Genomic DNA, 21,931 nt, shown 5'->3' on the forward strand with positions numbered 1-21,931 from the left:
GTATTACAGTAAAAGGGTTAACGGGCGAATTTGTGAGAACCCGTTGGTGATTGCGTTCACGTCCACTCTACAGACATCCTCGGATTAAAATAATTATGATAATAATAAATACGAGAATATTTGTATCATTAACAATTACGTTTCACATTTACAGTCATAATTATACGAGGTAGGCCTAGTGTTTATTGTTACACTAGGTCTATATGGCTCGCTTGACTTTTCTCTCCCTTGTACGTCACTTTGGATAAAGGCCGCGTCTGCTAAGAGACTGATTGTGAATGACATGAACACTGCAAATGTAAGTGAATAAATAAATAAACACAAATAAATAAACACTAAGCTCAATCTCTAAGAACTAAGGTATGAATTCATTGCAATTTATACTACTACTGGTGGCCAGTCTTCACCCCTATGGTAGCCATTTCGAACGACAGGACGGACTACAATTTATACTCGTACTTGGGACCGGTCTTCACACCTATGGTGACTATTTTTCGATTAAAAAAAAAAGAAAAAGTGACTACTTAAATGTGTTTTACGGACTTCGGACGTTCAACGTTATATAATATCTCCACCTTATTAATGAACACCTGTTACGAGGTGGATTTGGGAGATTGCGACAGCACACGTTTCTAAAATTGCGTCTCCTAATAAGGAGCTGGCAGGGCGTGTATGTATGCAAATCCACTTTCACGAGAACGCGCATCAATCTAAGAAGCTAATCGGAAGGAACCCAGCTGAGAAGACTTGACAAAAGCTGCTTTTTTAGCCACCCAAGTACCCATCTTAAACTTCCAACAAGACAGACAAAGAATCACCCCCATATAACACAAAATATACGATCGGTCATAACTATTTTACACATTCCACTTAGCAGCTCATTTTCAGTCTGGTCCACACTTACATGTAAAGGGTTCCATTTCCCAGCCTTGGAGATGGTCAGGTTAGCACGAGGGACAGACAGAGGTAATGTCAGTAACACAGGTATTTACAAGAGCAATCAACAGTGTTAATGGGACATAAATTAATGTCTGCATATGTCTCCCTCTGTCCATTGTAAAGTAAAAAGCAAGGCTTTCAGAAGCATGATCTGCATGAATATTATTGTATACAGCACATTAGCAAAGAGGGGTATGAAACAAATAAAAACAGCAATGCCTTTATCCTCCCAAAGTTTAGTGACAAACTCTGCAAGAACCCCTCAGTGGGTTTATTGTTTTTCAGGCACAAGCACAGACAGAGCCCAGGGGCTTCCTGCCCTGTTCCCCTGAGGATGAGTCCCCCACGCTGGACAGAGTTGATGTTGTTATTGGTGGGTAGCACCCTCGTCTCGCAGACTAATGTTCACACTCTAGAGACGACTCATTGAAAATGTGGACAACAAGCGAGGTCAAAAACTAATGCCTCCCTGTTTTTTATTTTGTTCAACCTACTGCCAACTTCCCCTAACACCACCTCGAACACATTTCCCTTTCCCTTTCGAGACTTCCAATCCCCCTTCAAGACCTGCCTTCAAAAGGCATTTGTGTTGGTTTACAGACTTCAAATGTCAATAATGCTGTAACTATTCTCATTCTTAATCCACATTTCATCACAGTTGTACCCAGTGGGACATGTTCACATACGCAAAAAACTAGGGGCACCCTGACCCTGGGCTTGAACCCCTTGTTCCCTGGATACCTGTGCACGGCTCTGGGTAGACCACAGCCTCAGTGCCCAGAGATGCAGCTGCAATGGCTTTCCTCGGAAGAGGAGATTGGTGGTCCTCCTCCGGCTTACCTTGCCCCTGGAGATGGCTCTGCAGGCGATCCTCACTATGAGGTAGGACCAGAAGGTGTGTAGCGCCTGCAGCAGGAGCAGCAGCAGGTGGAAGACCCACCAGGACGGGAAAGGGCCCACGATCTCCCAGCTCTCAAAGAGCGTAGTGTTTAGAACCCTGGCAGAGGGAGAGAGGACGGAAGGAAGGAAGGAAGGAAGGACACTCAGCTGAGAGTATTACATTTACATTTAGTCATTTAGCAGACGCTTTTATCCCAAGCGACTTACAAGGATGCATACACATTTTACATTTACAGTGATGGCACATTGGAGGGAGCAATTAGGGGTTCAGTGTCTTGCTCAAGGACGTTTCGACAGGGAATCGAACTAGCAACCTTCTGATTACTAAACAACCACTGTCGCCCCCTGTATAATCGATGACAGAGAGAGTAAAGTGTACGTGCGTGTTAAATCCTGAGAGAGTTGACCAGCCTGGTTTGCCACTGCCAATGTCAGCCCTAGTGAAGACCTTATCTCAAATCCCTCTCAAGAAATTGGACTGCATTTGTATGAGCTCAGTGAGATGTCACACTCTTACGTTATTTGAAACGGCAGAATATATTCATGATGTGTTATACGATGGCGAGACTCGGGCGGCTCAGACTAAGAGGGCAAACAGACCCTGGATGTTGTAAGCCTGGGAATTAAAGCGGTATGGGGAAAGACGTGCTGAGCATGGCAGCCCTGAATGCCCCCCACCCCCTCCTCTCCCCCCACACAGTGACTGCGTGTCCTGAGTCAACCCTACAGAACTAAAAACTAACTGGCCCAGTGAAACATAGCCATGAGATGGATATCCTACCACCTGATGATGCTAATGATGATTAGTTTTAACATGCCAGCCACGTTCTCTGCCACTACTCTCTCGAATTTCAATGGTCCTTGTATATCATAATTAAAACCCAAGGCTTGCTCCATCACCGTGACCGTCCCTCGAACACTCATGCAAGCGTATCATTCGGGACTCGAGACGTTAAGAGGGCGCGAATGCTAATCCGAGACAATAAGCGAAGAGAAGAGGAAGCGCTGGGATGTCGGGCTAAGTGGTCCGTCCCAGACACTGGCAGCACCAGAGGAGCTGTCTGGACCACTGGAGCTCAGAGAAAACTAGGTCAGAACATTAGCGACCGATTGGCCCAAAGCAATGATTCATCCACTGCAGACAAATGGCAGGTGGAATCCTAACCAGGTGCTTTTCTCCCTTGACACTACTGTGCTATGGGGTGTACGCGATGTTGAGGGCACACGCACACTCATTTTGTTATTGACCAACATCTCACTTTTTGCCTTAAGTGGACATCTGCCTGGACAGGCAAGTCCTTGGGTGGCAGACATCACTGTGAATATATATTTGTCCTTTTAATGATTTAGTAGGAGAGTTGTGGAGGGATACACATAAACCATCCTGGCCTGAGGATGGAGGGGATGTAAATTATCTTGCAGATACAGAAACCATGGCAACAGAAATACTGCAATGACACTTTATTTTTCCTCACTAGCCAGTGCAAGTATCAGACGGCAATGTGGCACCTCAGGATGGGGTGTGACATGCAGAAGCTTGGCGCTGCAGAAGAAAGCATTCTTCAAACTACAAGGTCTCTCACAAGTGGGTAAACATCCATACATCATATAGTATCAGCACCCTATGAGCGCAATTGGTTCAGATTAGCCAGATCATTGAATAGCTACTTTAGAATGTTAATAAATTATAATACAATGAGATACTGCACGTTTCTTCTCGGAGAGTAAACCAAGTTTGCAAATCTGTTCCCTCAATTCAGCTAATAGTCTTTCAAACTTTTCAGAATCTCCCTGTCACTCCAACAAGACTGTCAGAGGATACAAGTGCCCTGATGAGACTCAATTTAAAATGGAAACGCAGTACAACAGCCACGTGGACGCTGAATGCTGCGATTTAGAAGGTAAGAAAAGAAGTGCAGTCAAAGCAGACGTTACTTTTAATCTCGTCTCAAGAGAAGTCATAATACAGACACGACATGAAGAAAGTCAAAAAAACTGTTTTCACGTTTGCTCATTGGTAAGAGTCCGTTTCTATGGTAACAGCCACCTGAGTATCAAGCAATGGTCAGAAAGAGGGGTTTAAATGAGGATACAGAGCCAATTACAGAGAATATCGGTTTCATGTTCAGATAGTGAAAGAGCTCTAATATCCTGTGGTTTTCAGAAGCAGGCACATTACAGACGCCCAGACAACCCTGTCTGTGTTATTAACCGTCTGTCATGGCCAGTCGACAACACCTGCTGCTGACAGACCCGACAGCCTTATTTCACATTGTACCACAGAGAGGAGAGGAGAGAGAGAGAGAGAAATACAAAGGAAACTGAGAAACAAGAAAACGAACAATAAGCCAAGAAGATAAAAGTAGTGCATAAAAATAACAGTGGAGATGAAAAACTAGAAAAGTTCAAAACAAATGGGTGTGTGTTTGTGAGAGAGGGTGAGTGAGAGAGAGACAGAGAGAAATATGAAAGAGGATGAGAAAGATAGAGTTATGCTTACCAGACAGGGAACACGCCTAGCCTGGAACTCATGAAGACCAAAGCAAACATGACAAATAGCAGGTTGCAGAGTCTCTGGCATTTGGCATAATTGGTCATTTTAGCTGCCTGCAAAAGATAAACACAGCCTTTCACAATCGCAGTGCAACAGCAATTCCAAGTGGTAATCACAGCCACAAGAAACATTAACGTGTGCCAAATTAAATGGCACTATGCAACTGAGGAATCCAATGCATGTTTAACATTTGCAATCAGACCAAAAGTCAATATGATACGGGACTGCCAAGATTAACACGTGTTCCAAAAATGATGTTCAAAGGCCCCTTCCCCCATTCTGGCAGCAACAGTAGAGAACAGCAAAGTTGGTTACGGTGAGATTACTTTCACAGCAAGTTTGGCCAACTCTTGGGTCTGGGGTGACCAGGGTGTGTGATTTTGTGTGTGTGTGTGTGTGAGTGTGAGTGTGAGTGTGAGTGTGAGTGTGAGTGTGAGTGTGAGTGTGAGTGTGTGTGTGTGTGTGTGTGTGTGTGTGTGTGTGTGTGTGTGTGTGTGTGTGTGTGTGTGTGTGTGTGTGTGTGTGTGTGTGTGTGTGAGTGTGAGTGTGAGTGTGAGTGTGAGTGTGAGTGTGAGTGTGAGTGTGAGTGTGAGTGTGAGTGTGAGTGTGAGTGTGAGTGTGTGAGTGTGAGTGTGAGTGTGAGTGTGAGTGTGAGTGTGAGTGTGAGTGTGTGTGTGTGTGTGTGTTTGCCCACCTCCAGGAGCACGTCTGCGGCGTCGTGGAGGCACATGACCAGGGTGCCGACGCGCACCATGTTGTTGACGTAGGAGAACGTGATTAGGGCGATAGTGGCCAGGTGGTGCATGAACATGAGGAGGAAGTCCTGAGGAGAAGTAGAGCAGAGAGCATGTGTCTCCTCACATCACCTTCATCATCATCATCATCACACCGCTTCTCATACTACAGAGAGCATGTGTCTCCTCACATCACATCATCTTCACACCGGGTCTCATACTACTCAGGATGGACACGTTCGTCAGAACTGGACAAAATAATTCACCCAGAGAATAACATTACTGTTATAAAACCCCATTTGAAAACAATGTGAAAATGAAAGCCTTGTCGTGTAGTACACACTATGTCATTACCTTAGTGACATCACAATCCTGCATCAGCAATTAAACCAATTATGATTTAGCACCCAAGGGACGAACAATCACATTCACACTTTATAGGTGCTTTTCCACAGGAGGAACTCATGGGTCATTTTAAGGGGCCGGTGCCCTATCTGCTCCTCAGGAACTGCCCCTGCAGGGCCTCTTTCTGGGCTGTTTTTGGAGGCTATTTAGTACCTACTCGGGGTTAGGTACTTCTGTAACTGAAACTGCCGGGTGGTGCTTGCGGTGATGGTTGACGCTTATTGGTTAAACGTGATGTGAGTGCAAAACAACAACAAGCACCATTTTTTACCAGACGCTACACCATGAAAACAGCTAAATTAAGTTATAGTTTACATAGTAAGCTTGTTGTGGCTTCATTCACTGATTAAACTGAACATGTCAGCTGAAATAGAGGCTTTTATTAATCATAGTGGTGCTGTTATTCATTTTTCAAGTAATTATAGCACCTAAAAAGCCATTTACTCGAGTGGCAACTTTATGGCAAAATTCACCTGCTGAATAGACTGATTATCTAGAAAACCTCTGTTTTAATAGTCTAATATTGGTGGTGTTGCTGGAGAAATAAATCATTATTTTGTTGTGCTCTGAATTGATGTTGTGATACAAGAGCAAAATATTAGGCTACGTCACTTGTAGGTCTGTAATTTTTAAACAGAAAGGCCGAAAGGAAGTCGTTCCTGTCAACATTTTCATCACCTGGGAAGTGCCCCGGGTACCTGCAGTGGAAAAGCTCTTATTGACAACTGGGTACTACTCTATCATATAAACACTACAGGTTTCTACACAGCACAGCACATCTCCTCTGATCAGGCCAATGCACTACTACTGCTGGGGATGACTAGAGGTGACACATGAGTGGATGCTCTCCTGTTGCATCATGGGACAGGGGAAGCCCAGCTTCAGCAAGAGGCTAGCCCGAGAGCAGGAGGATGAGGATGTGGAAATGGTGGTGGAGTAGGAGGTTGAGGTGGTGGTGGAGGAGGTTGAAGTGGAGGAGGAGGAGGAGGAGGAGGAGGAGGAAGAGGAGGAGTAGTATTTTGTGAACTTTGGAATGGATGCAAGGCAAAGAGAGAGCGGAGGGGGGAACATACTGGAGTTTTGGCAGGGGGGTGTGGAAGACCTTCCTCAATGCGTGGTGTTTTTGTGCATGACAGAACTGAAAGGAGAGAAGAAAACAAACAAACAAACAAACAGACATAAAAACATGCCTACAGTCATCAAAGACGAATGAGAGCGTGAGGGCCATAAGATCAAAGAAATACAACAGTAACAGTAGCCTCGTGGCAACCATGTGGTTTACATGGCCATGGCTGCTCAAGAGAGAAGAGAGAGAGACGGAGAGAGAGAGAGAGAGAGAGAGAGAGAGAATGAGAGAAGAGCAAGAAAGCAAAAGAGAAGAGAGAGAGAGAGAGGTGGAGAGGTGATGACAAAACAGATGCAGATGCTGATGAGGGTGCATGCACGCTGTAGGCCTCCGAGCCTCCGAGGGGCAGACTTGAGTCAGAGGGCAGCCTAAACGTGGCGTGCATATCCCCACAGAGAGCTGTAGGTGCAGTCATGCGCAAGTGCAAGTGCAAGCTGAAGAACCAGAGTTCCCATTGGTCTAAATTATGTCTTACAGTTCGTGCAATTGGTGCTTTATAATCCTTGACTTTCAATCTGTGTAACCTTTATGTGATGAATGATGTGCGTCTGAAAAGCAAGCATGTAAAAAGCCGTGCTACAGAAAGAAATCAGAAGATGTCTCGGAAAGGTTCCTCGCTGTCCGGCTTTCTCATCACAGACCATTCTCTAGGGGAGAGCACACATACTGCTCTGTATTTGATTGGCTACGCTTCCAAAAGCATGGCAGTGATCTGGGGGGTGAATGAGTGTCACAATGAGAGTCATAAAAAAAATTAAAACTCCAGGCCAGGCCAAGATAGGCCAGCTAAATGTCTGTCTGTGAATTAGCCTGTTTGAAAAACATCCAATTCATCATCAGATGAGAGTGGACATCAAATTATGGATATTACCCTGCATCAGCGAAATTGTGGCCAGACAGGCCATTTACCCAATGTGCAAACCCACCAAGCTAGAGGACCCACGCCCTTCTCCAATCTTAAATGAAACCCAAGCTTCATCTCAAATAGGGCATCTGCTTGTACTGCTTGTATGGTTACCGTAGGACAGGCCCTAATGTGAGAAGAAGTGGAGTGAGGCGGGCGGATGAGAACCATCTGTCATTTCATCATATGCTAAAAAAACTAAAAACCCACACACACACACACAAAAACCAACGAGGCTATATCAAGTCTCAATCAAGTCATGTTGAAAAGGACACCAACACCAACACAACTTAGAACGCAACCTATTGCAGTTCTGAATTTATTTTAGATATCAGTCGTTTGCGTTTGTTACCTCAATTTGTGTCAACAGGGACCAACACCACCATCACTAACCTAGAGCCCAATCTCTTGTAAATCAGGGGACTTTCTAAAGGAAAACAAGATGGCTGTCATTTGTTTTTGTTACCTTTCTCCTGATGTCTGTGAACTGGGAGAAGAGCAGGGATAGGTAGAAAGAGAGCTGCAGAATGTAATAGTAGTGTAAGTCCACCGTGAGAGCCTGGAATACAAAGGAAACAATGAGTAGGGAAAACATTAAGACCCACATCCCTATCAGACAACTGCAGATATGTCAGGAGAGGTAAGACAGTAGACCCTCATTTCATAGAGCAATGTGCTCCGCAAACGGGCTTCTCACCTCAGCAACCACGCAGTGAGAATAGGCAGTGATATCTATTTTTGCTAATTTTATTGACACAAGCATAAATGGGCTGAGTAATTAGTGGATGTAGCAACGAAGTCATTCTTTATTATCAGCCAACCGTAATGATTTGACTATACCTTATTCGTGTTCACACAGAGCTCAGTGCTTGTTCTACAACAGAACAAACAACACATTTCTGGTCGCGGACAGAGTGCTTTACCCCAGAGGGTCTTGTGCGGGAGATCTGCCCGACATAAAATCATTTTGAAGTTTCACAGAAAATAGGTGTTGCTTTGAAGGAACTCTCACGTCTGTGCACGGACACAGCCCTGCATTGCGCTGACCCACCCATGTTTGTGCTTAGAATCTTGATCATGGAATGAAATTGGCAAAAATTATGTTGGCAAGTTGTTTACTAAGCTTTAGCCAGTTGCATTGTCCATCAATGAAATTAGGGCCTAGAGTCCACCGACAATGAAATCTCAAGTTAACAAAATATTTGATTTGAACTGATAGTAGTCTACCATAAGCATGCCTTTGTTTAAGCATATATAATACATTGCTACAGAGGATGGAAATGAACATGAACCTGCGTTCAGAAATCATTCAATCGGAAGTAAATGAAAATAAAAAGTCTCTTTTGCTGTGCTGAATGCTCACCTGATAAGGGTAGTTGTACCAGCATTCTCTGGTGTTCCACAGCCATGGGGTCTTCCGAGGCAGAAAACAAGAGCAGGATATTATTGAACAGCTGTAGCCAGCAGCTTCTCAGAATGATTTCTACTAACAACCGTTAGTCACTGGGGGGATTTTGAGGTGCTCGCAGATTCATATGAATTAGATGGTTGCTGGAGAACAGTGAGTAATCAGACTTCTGTCATAGCAATTACCTGGATTGCACTGCAGCCATACCAATCACAACTATTCAATTCAATATTTAATATTTTGAATTTGGAATGCAGTCCTGATTGTAAACGCTTGGTGTCTGGACTACAGATATATATTTTTTAATATATCCAAATAAAACTCATACCTCCTACACAGGACCAAAAATAAAACCACTATAAATAACTGGAAATGTCAGAAGAAGAAAAAATGCACTGATGGTGAGAAAAGAACATAATGTCTATTTTTACCGCTGTCAATTGAGTTAAGTAAACCACTGAGCTTCAAAAAGCATGTAGGCAAATTCAACAGAATACTTTGAATGAGGGCTGGTGACCTGATATTACAGGAAGTTTCAGCAATGTTGTGACAAGTGTGTGTTTGTGTGTGTGTTTGTGTGTGTGTGTGTGTGTGTGTGTGTGTTGTGTGTCTACATAGACAACACAACACACCACCACAGAGACAAGTTGCAGCACTACTCTGCCAACACATCCAGTATATTAAAACGTAGACACAATCCACAAGTGGTTATGAGCATCCTTAAATCAACAGACCCTAACAGGGGCTGTAGACACAGAGGATGAGACAGAAGATGAGACACTAAACAGAGACAATGACAAATGCTCGCGTTCCAAAAGGGACTGATAGCGCGCTGCGGTACTCCTCTATGCTGTGCGGGGCAGGCTTGTGCCAAAGTGAAGCCTCGTACCAACGCTGTGTGGACACACGCCTCCACCTCCCCCAGACCTGCTACTATTAATGAGTCCCACAGGAGACCTGGCACCGACAGCTACCCGCTGAACTCATTCGGCAAAGTGCTTCGTCATGCAAGTTGCTCCCAATCAGGGAACGGCCCGCCTCAACATCTACCCATGATAACAGCTCTCCGTCCCCGATCAATCTCACCACAGAAAAATATCACCTCCCCATTACCATATTTCACACGGAACGACTGTGGCTACTGTACGTCAGCGGGACGCACAGAGAACATGAACATTTCCACTAGCCCCATTTGGAATATAAAAATACAGCACCATGCACACAAGAGTGTGGCTGACATTGCTGAGTGCAATGTTAGTTAAATAAATTGGTACGGCAGTGACAGAGACCTAGGGTGACATCACACTGTTTTGACAACACGGGCATTCCACAGATGTTCTCCATCCAAGGTATAACTAACAAAGGAGCAGGTCAGCGCTCAACTCCAATTCAACTGGGTGTTTGGGTCAGAGTTAACCACCACTTCAACAACAAAGACAAGAGACCGCACTCTCAAGCGTATAATTTAACTCCTTCTTGTTCATTGATTGGGGGCATATCAAAAGACAGACGCCTTTCAGCACTAAGCCATCTTTAGCGTTTTATAGGAACAAGAACGACTGTGCGCTTTTTAAAGCTACAGGAAGGCCATGTGTTGTGTGTGTATGCAATGCATACATCCTACTACTACCCTCACCATATGTACGGAGTCCATTTCTGTAACTTTAAGTTTGTGATATTGTTTCTCCTTTTTTCTTGATTTTTCCCCCTTTTCTCTCTTTTTTTTTCGTGTTGTGTGCCCAGGTAGTTCATTAGCTGACTTCACATTGCCTTTGAAAAGCACACAGCACTTTCTTGTTCCTTGTAAGACTCTGAGGCGTAGTGCCCTCATCACGTCTGTCTTTTGATACGATCCAAATAAATGAACAAGAAAGAGTACATGCTTCAGAGTGTGATTCTTCTCTACATCCAAGTTACGGCATGCCAACACAAAGAATTTCAAACTAAACCAAAAATATGCACAAAAAAAAATGCAAAGCGGATTATCTAAACCCTGGAGATAAGTATGTGCAGGGTTCTATGCTCAATGTAAGCTTGAAAACAGTCCATCACATACTAGCCTTTTCTGCCTTACCTTTTTTAGAAAGCGGACTCCATAGGTGAAGATGTAGAGGTAAAATGTGAATCTCCACCTGAGGACAAACGGAGAGAGCTGTCAGATCAATCATGTCTGGTTACCAGGGCAATCCCCCTCCCACTGTGTAAAACTGCCATTTTGCAGAGGGCACACTCTAACCAGCCAACCAAAAAACAAGCAGGAAAAAACACTAAAAACTCTAAAAGATTACAATATATGCTACCATTAAACTGTATTTTCAGTGGAAGGATTGGGCTGACGTGTAACCATCCCCTGATGTATAATAAAAGACATTTTCACAGATCAGTGGCACCAACCAAATGAAATGGGTGTGAGGTCACTGACAGTGTTTTCACATTTGTGCGCCGTTAGTCCATGATCTAGAGATAGGATGTCACAGTCTACAAATCGGTAATGGCTCCCTCACTCCTCATCTGTTCTGTGCAACAGCACAGTAGTTCTCCTTTGTGAATCCTGACAAACGGACATGACACAGTGCCTCAATGCTCTTCAGTCCTCTGACTCTCATGGTTCAGCTGTGGCTGCAGACGAGTCATGGAACAAAAAAACGTGACAAGAATTCAACAGTCTCTGATCCTCCTCCGACATGCAAGTGTCTTCACTAACCTACAGGGTATTTTGAGAAAACGCCATGATGAAGGTATTACTCATTCAGCCAGCATTGTGTTGCCAATGTTCCCCAGGCTGTGGAAAGGCCACTGAATGAAAAAAAGAGTACAAGCTGACACATTGTGAGTATACTGTAAAAGCAGACCCATTGGCGAAAACATGACTGTTATCAGGGGACTATTCACGGTCAGAGCTGCTTTGTTGCTTCAGTTCTTTTCTGTTGATTTAATATGCAGATTGTTTGACCACCTGTACGTGTGTATGTGTGTGTGTGTGTGTGTGTGTGTGTGTGTGTGTGTGTGTGTGTGTGTGTGTGTGTAGCGGTCAGTGCTGTGACATGAGGTGCCCTCTATATTACTGGACGTATGAGTCACACAGGGTCCGGATGCCACAGCATCAGAGCCTGGCACACAGCACGAGCACTGCCAACTTCTGTTCCGGGAATTGCATAACAGTCTAGAGAACCCCCCCCCCCCCACACACACACACACACACACACAAACATCAACACACAAATGCCAACCCCCACCCACCCAGAAACAAAACACACACTAACTGAATGAGCAACATTTTCCCTATAATCATGGCCCTTTACATTGCCGGCCACTCAGTGTGTGTCTCCCAGCTGACATGAGCAGAGAGGAGACCCAATGCCTCAACTCAGAGGTGCCAGGCCCTTGGGCAGGCCCCTACACCCCCTTCACACACGTACAGCACCTAACCACTGGGCAGTTCTCATCCGAGTGCCATTGGAAAAGAACTTCCCCATAACCATTTTCCTTCCTACGCAGTCCCGGCAGGTCCAGTCTACTTCCCACTAGCTGTTGAGTCATGTTTTCCCGCCGGCAGCGTGCCACCAAAGTGAAGGTAGCAAGGGGCCCTTCGTCAGAAACCTCCATCACCCTTGGATAGATGTACAGGTGAGATGAAGGAGAGCTGTGACAGCCTGATCAAACGGGACAGTGCACATTCGATCTGTGCTGTAAATCACCGTGACGACAGCACACACCAGCTCACCCACTACAGCTCTGATGACGTACAGCAGAAGTGACTGTTTCAAATGCAGAAGGAGAGGAGAGAAGGAGAGAGAGAGAGAGAGAGAGAAAGAGAGAGGCATGCACAAAACTGCATCTCTAGCTTCCACTGAAGCTCATCTTCAAAAACGCCAGCATCACATGTAAATCAGACTTCCCCCCACCCCCCTTAAGACTGGTCATCAGAAGCTGCCTCAGGGAGCATGTGACTCAGATTGGCCCTCAGCAGCTCTGGAGGAGACTCCCATTCGTCACGTCTGGCTAAATCGATTCTGACCTTTCATAAAACAGGCAGGCGGGCGGGCGGGAGTAGACACAGTCTGGACAGTCTGCTGCCCAGGTCTTGCACTGATAAAGCTGCCATAATGTCTACGCCACTGAAAAGTGACAAACGCGCCAAACATCTTCACCTGATACTAGATTGGGTTAGTTGCTCAGCAACTGGGGAGCCAAAAGCTTGTCTGGGATCCATATCCCCAACTGCAACATGTGTTTGTGGACAGACATGACTTGTGCTGACGGCCCAATCCCCAGGTTCTTTTTGGCTTAAGACGACCTCAGCAGTTTATGAAAGGACTTCTTGAGTCATTCAGGGACGGGGGTGGGGGAGACAGAGGTTGAGGACTTGGGGGTGATCAAAGTCAAAACATGCTAGAGGAATGAATGAACTGTACAGCTTTAATAGGAGCCCAATAATGAACATCAAGTAGGCAAAAAAGGAGAGAGAGAGAGATGGCCATGAATAAATCACCAGCTGCCGCTTCTTCGCTGAGGTGAATCACTGCAACAGGGTAAGACGAGGAGAGAGAGAGAGAGAGAGAGAGCAGGAAAGAAAGAAAGAAAGAGAAAGAGAGAGTGAATGAGTGAGAGAGAGAAAAAGAAAGCCAGTACTGCGAGCAACACCAGCCTCACATGCTGTGGAATGCAAACGTTATGGTGTTTCTATGGTGACTCAAAATATTACTTATGTTAGGTGGGTGGTCAAACAAAAAAATCCATTCCATCCTTTGCGTGTTCTGTTTACCCGATCAGCCAGTGCTGCAGGAGCACGGGGGAGCAGAAGTACAAACGGGTTTTCTTTCATAGAGTGACTTGCAGCGGAGCCGCATGGGTTGTTCCATCTAACTGGTTTTGTCATAATGCCACCATTCTTAGCTGTGCCGGTACCATTTCACCATGTGCAATAGGACACTGAACACAGGAGACTTGTCACAACAACTTCTTATTCAGACTTCTGAAATTTTCCCTGGAATCGTTTTCATACCACAGTCTTCTGATGGGACTTTGTGAGTACACAAGGAGTTTTCAGGCATCCCCTATTTCCACAAAGCCAAAAGACGGTGCCCTTGACACTTCAAAGCACAAGTGGATTTATATTCAGCAGTCTTCAGGGAGGTTTCTCTGCCTAAAAATAAGACAGCGAAGAGGAGGAACAGGGGCAAGATCACTGCAGACTAGCAGACAAACCCTGGCTGACACTGGGGGATTGAGCCAGCAGACAGCCCTGATGAAATAGGTTGGGAAATAAATGGCTCTGGCCTCCATCTAGCAGCTCCTGCCGATCCTGGGGCCTGAAAGTGTTTGGTTCCGCTCCCTTTTGTTGGTATAATGAAAAGAGGAAAAAAAGTCTTAAGACCCCCCCCCCCCCCCCCCACACACACACACACACACAAAAAATAAATAAAAGGAGGGAGAAACTCTCCTGTGGATGGCGTCATCCCATCCGACACGAGCAGCTGGGAGGCAGAACGCATTCATTACTGGGGATTACTGGCGAGGGCCGGGTGCTGGGGCTTATTTGAGGAGATTGGCGCGAGCCGCTGGGACCTGGGGACTGAGCGGTGTCATAGTCGTGCCATTGTTTCGCCGGTATCTCTCAAACGACACGCAGAATCCGCGACATCTGATTTGCGAGGACACAGGGAGGCTATTTCGAGGAGGTTTTGGCTGCAGACTTTCCCCCATTAGTGACACCAGTGGTGGATTTTTTGCTATTCTGTTGGGGCTGGCTGGCACTCTCTAGAAGTTAATGAGAAGTTTATGAAAGTAATAAATCTGAACAGGGGCTCACAGTGAGTGACAGACTGCAGCCCTTTGATGTTTATATTCTTCCCATCTTCAGGCTATATATGACCTTTTGTGATATGGAGCTGGTGGCACATTGCAAGAGATTGCAGAGATTACTTTGTCCAGTGACAAAATCAAAAACAAAAGAAATAACCCCACAAGCTGTCTGTGTATTTGTCACTTCCAGAGTACACGACTGTACAGCCCAAAACAGCCTTGAGGAGAACCCATGGTAGAAACCCACTGAACCAATAAATCAAGCCGTAAAATTGGAACGGCACCTCTATTCTCCAAGAAGTGTTTTTCCTGAAAAGTCTTGCATCCACTATGATTCTGCCACATCATATAAAAACCCTTTGGGCGCTCCTCGCTTGGCCATGACTAATCCCCAGACAAACCCCGGTCAGTCTCCCGACCAGAGTCTCCACGGCGCAGTGGGAGCTGGATGCCTCTGGGGCAGCGTTCATAAACCACCACTACGGCTCCGTGGAATGTTGACAACTAGGCTGCCGAGACGTTTTTTTGTCCCCTTATTTTCCTGTTTGAGTTAAAGCTAACGCTTCAGTTATAACCATGTAGCCTGCCTTCAGTTACCATGGAAAACACAGTCCATTGCCTAGGTGATGCATATTCATTCCATCAAAAAAAGAAATTCATGTTGATGCTAATTTGGACCGCCCTCAACAACAGGGTTTTACAAAACCTCATTACTAAACCTTTTCGAAAACCAAACTGAGAGGAATTTGTATATTTCCGTCAGTCAGTCACTGAAAAACTATTTCAATACAAGTAAGATTTTACCTTGAACTCTGTCTGTGAGACAACTCGCCTAATTGCTCCCTCTCCTGAGTCAAACAGACTTCAGTGCACCCTGCTCTGAGGGACCTGCATCTCTGAATGCTCCAGTGCCTCCCTCTCTGCTCACCAGTCTGAGAGGGTGAGATGGGCCAGGGCTGATGCCACTCGCTCGGCCACCAGGACAGGGGAGGATATTCTCTGTCGGCATGTTATTAGGGCTGGGAATTATTAGAGGCTTGATGATGTACCGTGGTACTTGAGCCTGGTATGCCTGTGTAGGGGGGTTTAAAGACTTGAGCCATGATTACAATTCTGGTAAGATATACTGCAATTCATTAGTCCTCTGAACGGCAAGACCCTTTAAGGGAAAATTGGCTAAATGTGTTTTCCCGCTTTGCTCTGAGGTTGCTTTTGAAGTAAACTGTAAAAGTAATGTATAGTAAACACTTACAAGGTTAAAATGCATTTAAGACATAATCGAATAATGAAAGTCAATACTTGACATCTCATATGACTCTTCCCAAAATATTGAAATGCTTAACTGTATCGATTGGTGTCCTCAAACCTCTTTCTAGAAATAAATGGAGCTTTTAGAGGACTACGCGATAGATCAGCACAGCCTGTTCTCATGTCGAAGTGACACGCCTACTCCAGTGTTAATCAAACTTACCAAACAGGAATGGCATAGGCTCTTAACCAAATATTTTCCCTCAGCGTCAGTCACCTCATACCACATCAGAATCTGATCGTGACTGTAAGGAGGAAATGGCTCTTTGAAGTGGAAAATCACAGATGGCATTATTCCTCTGTTATTTAATTCATTTGGTGGGGCTGGGTGTTGTTTTATGGTGCCCTGTTGTGCTGGTATTGTGTTGATCTTCCCAGCCCCCTGCAGAGACTCTTATCTCAGATCTCTGTTCCTGTTTGTCTCAGTGTAAATTGCTGAGGTCAAACTAGGAACAGGACAATGAGAATGAGAGGGTCAAACTTAATGTGATATTAGAAAGTGATTTCTGCATGATGTTTGGACTCATTTTAATGGTCTCAATGTGAGTGGGAAAATGGTCTCAGTTCTACAGCTGTATATATTAAGGAAAACATAGTTAACAGAGACTTGATCATTTTGGCCTCTGTGAGAGGGCGAAGATGCCCCTGAATAGAGGGGGAGGGAATTCCCTCCATTTGGTTGTTAATGTGTGAATCTCATCTTGAGAAACATCCTGGTAAGGGGGGTTATCATTAGGTCAGATGCAGGACGAAAATGAGTATTTAAGGGTAAGACAGACAAAGCTCTTGGAGTCTTCTGTCTTCAGATCTCCCTCACACACGTGTGAGTATAGTCATTTCGCAGCAGCTAGGTATGTTCATGTTCTTTAAGTGTTTTTATGTTTCGTGTAGTATTTTAGAGTAAGTATTCTTTAGGTTAGCTTTAGTTCTTCATTTTCATACTTGATTGGATGTACTGTAATTAAGTAACTTGTGCTTGTTATAATAAATTATTATATACTGACCCACTTTGCCCTCTTAAGAAATTCTTAACTAAGAGAAGTACTCTCAGGTACGGTGTTTCCACAGAAGTCGAACTAGAGGTGGCTCCAGACCCACAGTGGCCGAAAGCGTAGCGTAAACCTGCGAGGCAACTGGCTATCCTCACCTGGGCTAGACATGTTCTACTGAACTGTTAGTGGTATTATATAGTGAGGGTTTACCGAACAGCCTCTGTTCTAGATTGAATGGTTATACGGGATCGCATTACAGTCAGGCACCCGTCCCTGGACCAGGTCAACTATCAAGCTGTAAGGTCCCGTAGCAGCATTATAGGACCTCTGAGTTAGTTACCCAGAATAGTTACGGCCTGTGCCGTGGGTATGTCAATCAGCTGTGGCATTATCCTAAGCGACATTAGTCCGAGACAAAACCAGTTATTAAAAAGTAAGGGAGGATTTCATATTACAGACGATAGGTGTACAAATAAATGAGTTGGAGATCAGCCTACACAAACCCGGTATTTATATGCATTCTAAGTAGGGAGCTAAGACTGAGCTCCCCAAAGAGTGGGGTCAGACAAGAAATGGAGTCAGATAAAAAGGTATTAAAGAGAATGGTGCTGTAATAAACTGTTACATTTTCAGCAAATCCAAGCGAGAGAAGAATTCACTCAAAGCCTTCCAGACGGCCTTTCCCTCTTTGGTTAGGTATATAAAATTAACGTCTTACAGTGGTGAGCCCGACGTGATTGACATCATCAGAAGGTTACGTGTTTGGATTGGAGTCCAACCGCAAGCGAGTGACGTTTTCTCCGCGCGATATTCAGATCTCACGGAGCATGGGGTTTGAGTTTCAAGTCTCTGCCTACGGCTGCCGTGGTGAGTATTAAAAGTTTTATTCTTTTCGGTATAAATTGAGGGCAAGTTACTAAAATCATACATATATACATTTTTGTAGAATGGGTCGACATACCCACTGATATATACCGGAGATCGTAGAAATCCGGTGGGGGAAAACTTAGTGGAAACATGACATTTCAGGGACATGAACATATTGACGGAGAAGTCAGAAAGTTAAAACAACTAAATGACACATTCCGTCGCCTGAGCTCAGAAAGCATTACTTTAACATCGAGTAATGACCCGGAATTAGTATGGCTTGCAAGAGAAGGTTGCGAGTTCCGAGACGTTCATGCGTTAATTTACATGGCTGGGCTGAAGTGTGTGTGCTTTCATTCACATGGAATAATCAATTTAATTATCTGTTTTTAAACTCAGCGAAGTGGTTAGAAAGGCACTTGAATTTGTTATCTAATTGGTGAAATATAGCATTAATAGTTATACAACATGTGGGGTGTTAATCTCATTAATGGTCAAGCTACGGTATAAAACCAGGAATCGCCCCCTTGTCCGCGCAAAGCTACATGTGTGCATCGGCTATGCGCCGTATTGGGGAACAGTGGCAGGACTGTTATTAGTGTCCATGGGACAGTTGGGTTACTGCTGCCTGGTTTCCCTTTTTAGGCTACACTAACCTACGGGCTGAGGGTACTTTCAAGTATCTTAGCTGTGTAGAAGCAGCACACAGATAAGGCTTGCAGGATTGAAGGAGGTTAGCAATATTTACTTTCCGAATGAGAAAAAAGCCCCGACATCGTCGTAAAATTATTATAACAAAGGAAAGGACCAGAAGGTTCCTTGTGAAAATGGATAGTGAGAATAGTAAATGGGAAATATTTTTCAATCGGAATAGAAACAGCGAATGTTCAAACAGCATGATCTGACCCATATATTTAAGTCAAAAGTAAGGATACATATAGCGGCAGGAGCCTGAGGGGCAGTTAGCAGGAAAAAGAAAGTCAAGAAGTTAGAAGAAAAAGAAAGTCAAGAAGAGGGGAAGAAGGAAAGAGGAGTGAACAAGAGTGGCTCTGGATAAAGAGCTAAAGAGGGAGCGAGGTAGAGAGACTGAGGGTGAGAGAAAGTAGATTGAGAGGGATAGAGAGAAAGACGGTGAGAAGAGGTTCCTTGGATTTGGCTTAGCCAGGTGTCAATGAAGCACAAGTGCAAGCCAATTTAAAGACCAATGGAAGTCAATGGGAGACATTTATGTTGTTATGTAGAATACATGGGAATAAGATAGTTTTGGGAAAAAACATACATGACGGGATAGGAAGTGTTATCTGGGCACATGCTGCTTGATCATTGCGCGTTCTGTCCGATAGAATTAAGCCATTTAATACTGCAGCAGGTTGGTTATTAAGTAAGATGGAAATTGATCGGCTAAAGTAACAAAAGTATTAGACAATCATGTCCAACAGTGAAAGAAAGCATACACACAACAAGAGAGCCCTCCTAACCTCCTTTGTCGAAACGATTTCGCTTTACTACCCGCGTAAGCGCGTGAATGGGAGAAGGTGCGTAATTTGGGGGAATACGTGTTTTGCGGTTTTTGCATGGAACAATCACCAGTCAATTAAAGCGATGATCAATGCAGTCAGCAGATTTGCGCAGTATAGTGGTTGAGAACAGCAATAGAGCTCATTGTTTGTTTGTTTGGCACACTGCTGTAAATCCTGCTGCATGGCCGAATTATGGGCGTCTCTGCTCAGACATCGGCTAGGTGGTTAATATACGTGATTATTATGTAGAAATGCAATTCAGGCGCGCAAATCTTCCGTATCCATTGTAAATGTACGCACTCATATAATCAAAAATCCGAATGAACACGAGCAACGGAACAACAGTGTTGATCTAATATTACTACTGATTAAAATGTGCGTTTGATGGCCAGCAACGGCCTCAGATGTACATAGCGGATGCGACTCATGCCTTGTCTGTGATTCTGTGAATCAAGACATACCAGGTTGCATCTGATTGTGCAGGCCTGAACCACCAAAAGTCCCGTGGGAGAACCTACAGAGGGATTTCATTGGTCCGCTATAGTGCCAAGGGGGGTATCGCTATTGTTTTCATGAACATTGATAGATACATTTTTCAAAAATAAAAATAGTAAAAGTAATTCCTACTCGTAACAATACAGTGCAAACAGTGGCACAGAGGTTAGCGAACCATATTATCCCTCTCTTGGGCGCACCAATTTAAATAAAATCTGTTTAGGTAACCCAGTTCACAGGGCAGGTGATGAATGACATGTGTAAAACTTTAAACATTGTGCAGAATTTCCACATCCATGCAGATCTCAAAACTCTGGAATGGTTGAACACAAACCAAATTGTAAAACATATAGATCACATAACAACAAATGGTCTGATGCACTGTCTACGGTTATAACCATTGCTAAGGACAATGGCAGTAAAAACCACAGGCATTACTCCATATGAGCTAATGACAGGGTGGTCATTGATGTACCATTGAGCCCAAACTCTGAAGTCAAATTTGGAGGCGGAGATATGGTGATTGGGGATGTGTGTGTGTGTGAAAGAAAGGGCCTGGGCTTCCCAGCTGCTTGGCTGTGACCATTGAAGGGAAGCTATAAAGGTACCATATGTTACGATGTAAAAGTTTAAAAATCAGTCAGTCAATAACTGTTTTGTGTTGTGTTGTGTCCAGGTCAGTCACTACCATATCATGGGCACCGACGTCAGGAAAGAGTCGGGCCAACAGCCATAAGTTCCAGTGCGGGAGATGGGTATGGAAATATTCTAAGGGGCCATCCACACGTCATATACAAATTCTATTCTAGCAGATATTAACATGGCCTCCCGGATTAGCACCGGAACCAAATTGTAATAAACGGATTTGCTGTAACTCAGGATCCACCCATCTCCATAGATTAAATATCACTGGACATATGTTGTGTTAGACTTTAATATACCACAGTCGGGTAACAACTAAAAAGCATTCTGGTTCTGACGTAAGCGTCATGAACAATTTATTGGCAAGAGAACAACGGTCTAGATCCTAAAAAGGGTCTCAGCACTAAGGAGCTAGAACTGTCCGCATACCAGTGCACACACATAGTACCACATAGAGTCATACATATAGGATACACAAACACAAATATAACCTTAAATCTTTTTACTCCAACAGGGAAACACGATATAAATCTTGTCATGGCACATGTGTCGTACAACATTTCCAATGTAATGTCAGCGTATGTAGAACACTGTAGTAATGCAGATGATAAACATAGGCATGGCTACAGGCACGCATCGATGATTTAGTTTCTGATTATGAAAGCAGATTTGTTGTTCCAGCTGTAAACTGCACAAGCAAAGCAAGACCTAATTGAAGATATGATTGGTCTCTTTGACGCAGCTAATTCTCTTGACAACACATGCAGTATTACTGGACAATCTCAATATTCATCAGGGTTGGCAAACCAGGGCGCCACTGGTTTTCAACACCTCACTAATAGCAACAAAAAAAAAAAAAAATAATAATCAAAGCGGTTAAATCCGAGGCGCTGGCGCCTCTAACCGATAGTCACCCAAATATTCAATCAGACCCGTACCATCGAACGTGCCTTAGTCTGCAGAACATATACACAGGACTTGTTCACCACTGCCAGGCAAAAAGTATCACAAAGGATCTGTGCCTGCGCAAGTCACCTAGACATGCTTAAGGGATCATTGGCATCCTGGATCTGCATAGGTGGCTTGCGTCTGAACAAATCAAAAAATATCCAGTATTCAAAAATGGGAACATTAAAGATGTATACAGAAAGTGAATATACCGGCTGCATAGGGTTCTTGGCTGCCTTTCTTTTAAGTCACCCTGAACAAGTCTTTCTCAATTCTACCCCCAAACGTTCAATAGGACTAGTGGTAAAGAATCAAGTATTGCAATGAGATCACACAATAGAATAGATGACAGTGAGAAGGACTGAGACCTTGTTTTCCACTCTG

At 44.3% G+C, this 21,931-nt stretch overlaps 1 protein-coding gene across 1 annotated transcript in view; it reads right to left on the reverse strand.

Annotated features, from left to right (window-relative positions):
- Window positions 1-21,931, reverse strand: part of cers6 (ceramide synthase 6) — a gene marked incomplete at both ends in the record, with an annotated part of 31,768 nt that overhangs the window by 4,044 nt on the left and 5,793 nt on the right. The window contains 7 exons of the mRNA XM_080838737.1: window positions 905-928; window positions 1,780-1,936; window positions 4,340-4,446; window positions 5,088-5,216; window positions 8,029-8,121; window positions 8,926-8,976; window positions 11,045-11,102. Of these exons, the coding sequence (XP_080694863.1) occupies window positions 905-928; window positions 1,780-1,936; window positions 4,340-4,446; window positions 5,088-5,216; window positions 8,029-8,121; window positions 8,926-8,976; window positions 11,045-11,102 (619 nt within the window). The remainder of the gene's footprint in view (window positions 1-904; window positions 929-1,779; window positions 1,937-4,339; window positions 4,447-5,087; window positions 5,217-8,028; window positions 8,122-8,925; window positions 8,977-11,044; window positions 11,103-21,931) is intronic.

This window comes from Sprattus sprattus (assembly GCF_963457725.1).
Source record: "Sprattus sprattus genome assembly, chromosome: 5".
Classification (NCBI taxonomy): domain Eukaryota; kingdom Metazoa; phylum Chordata; class Actinopteri; order Clupeiformes; family Clupeidae; genus Sprattus; species Sprattus sprattus.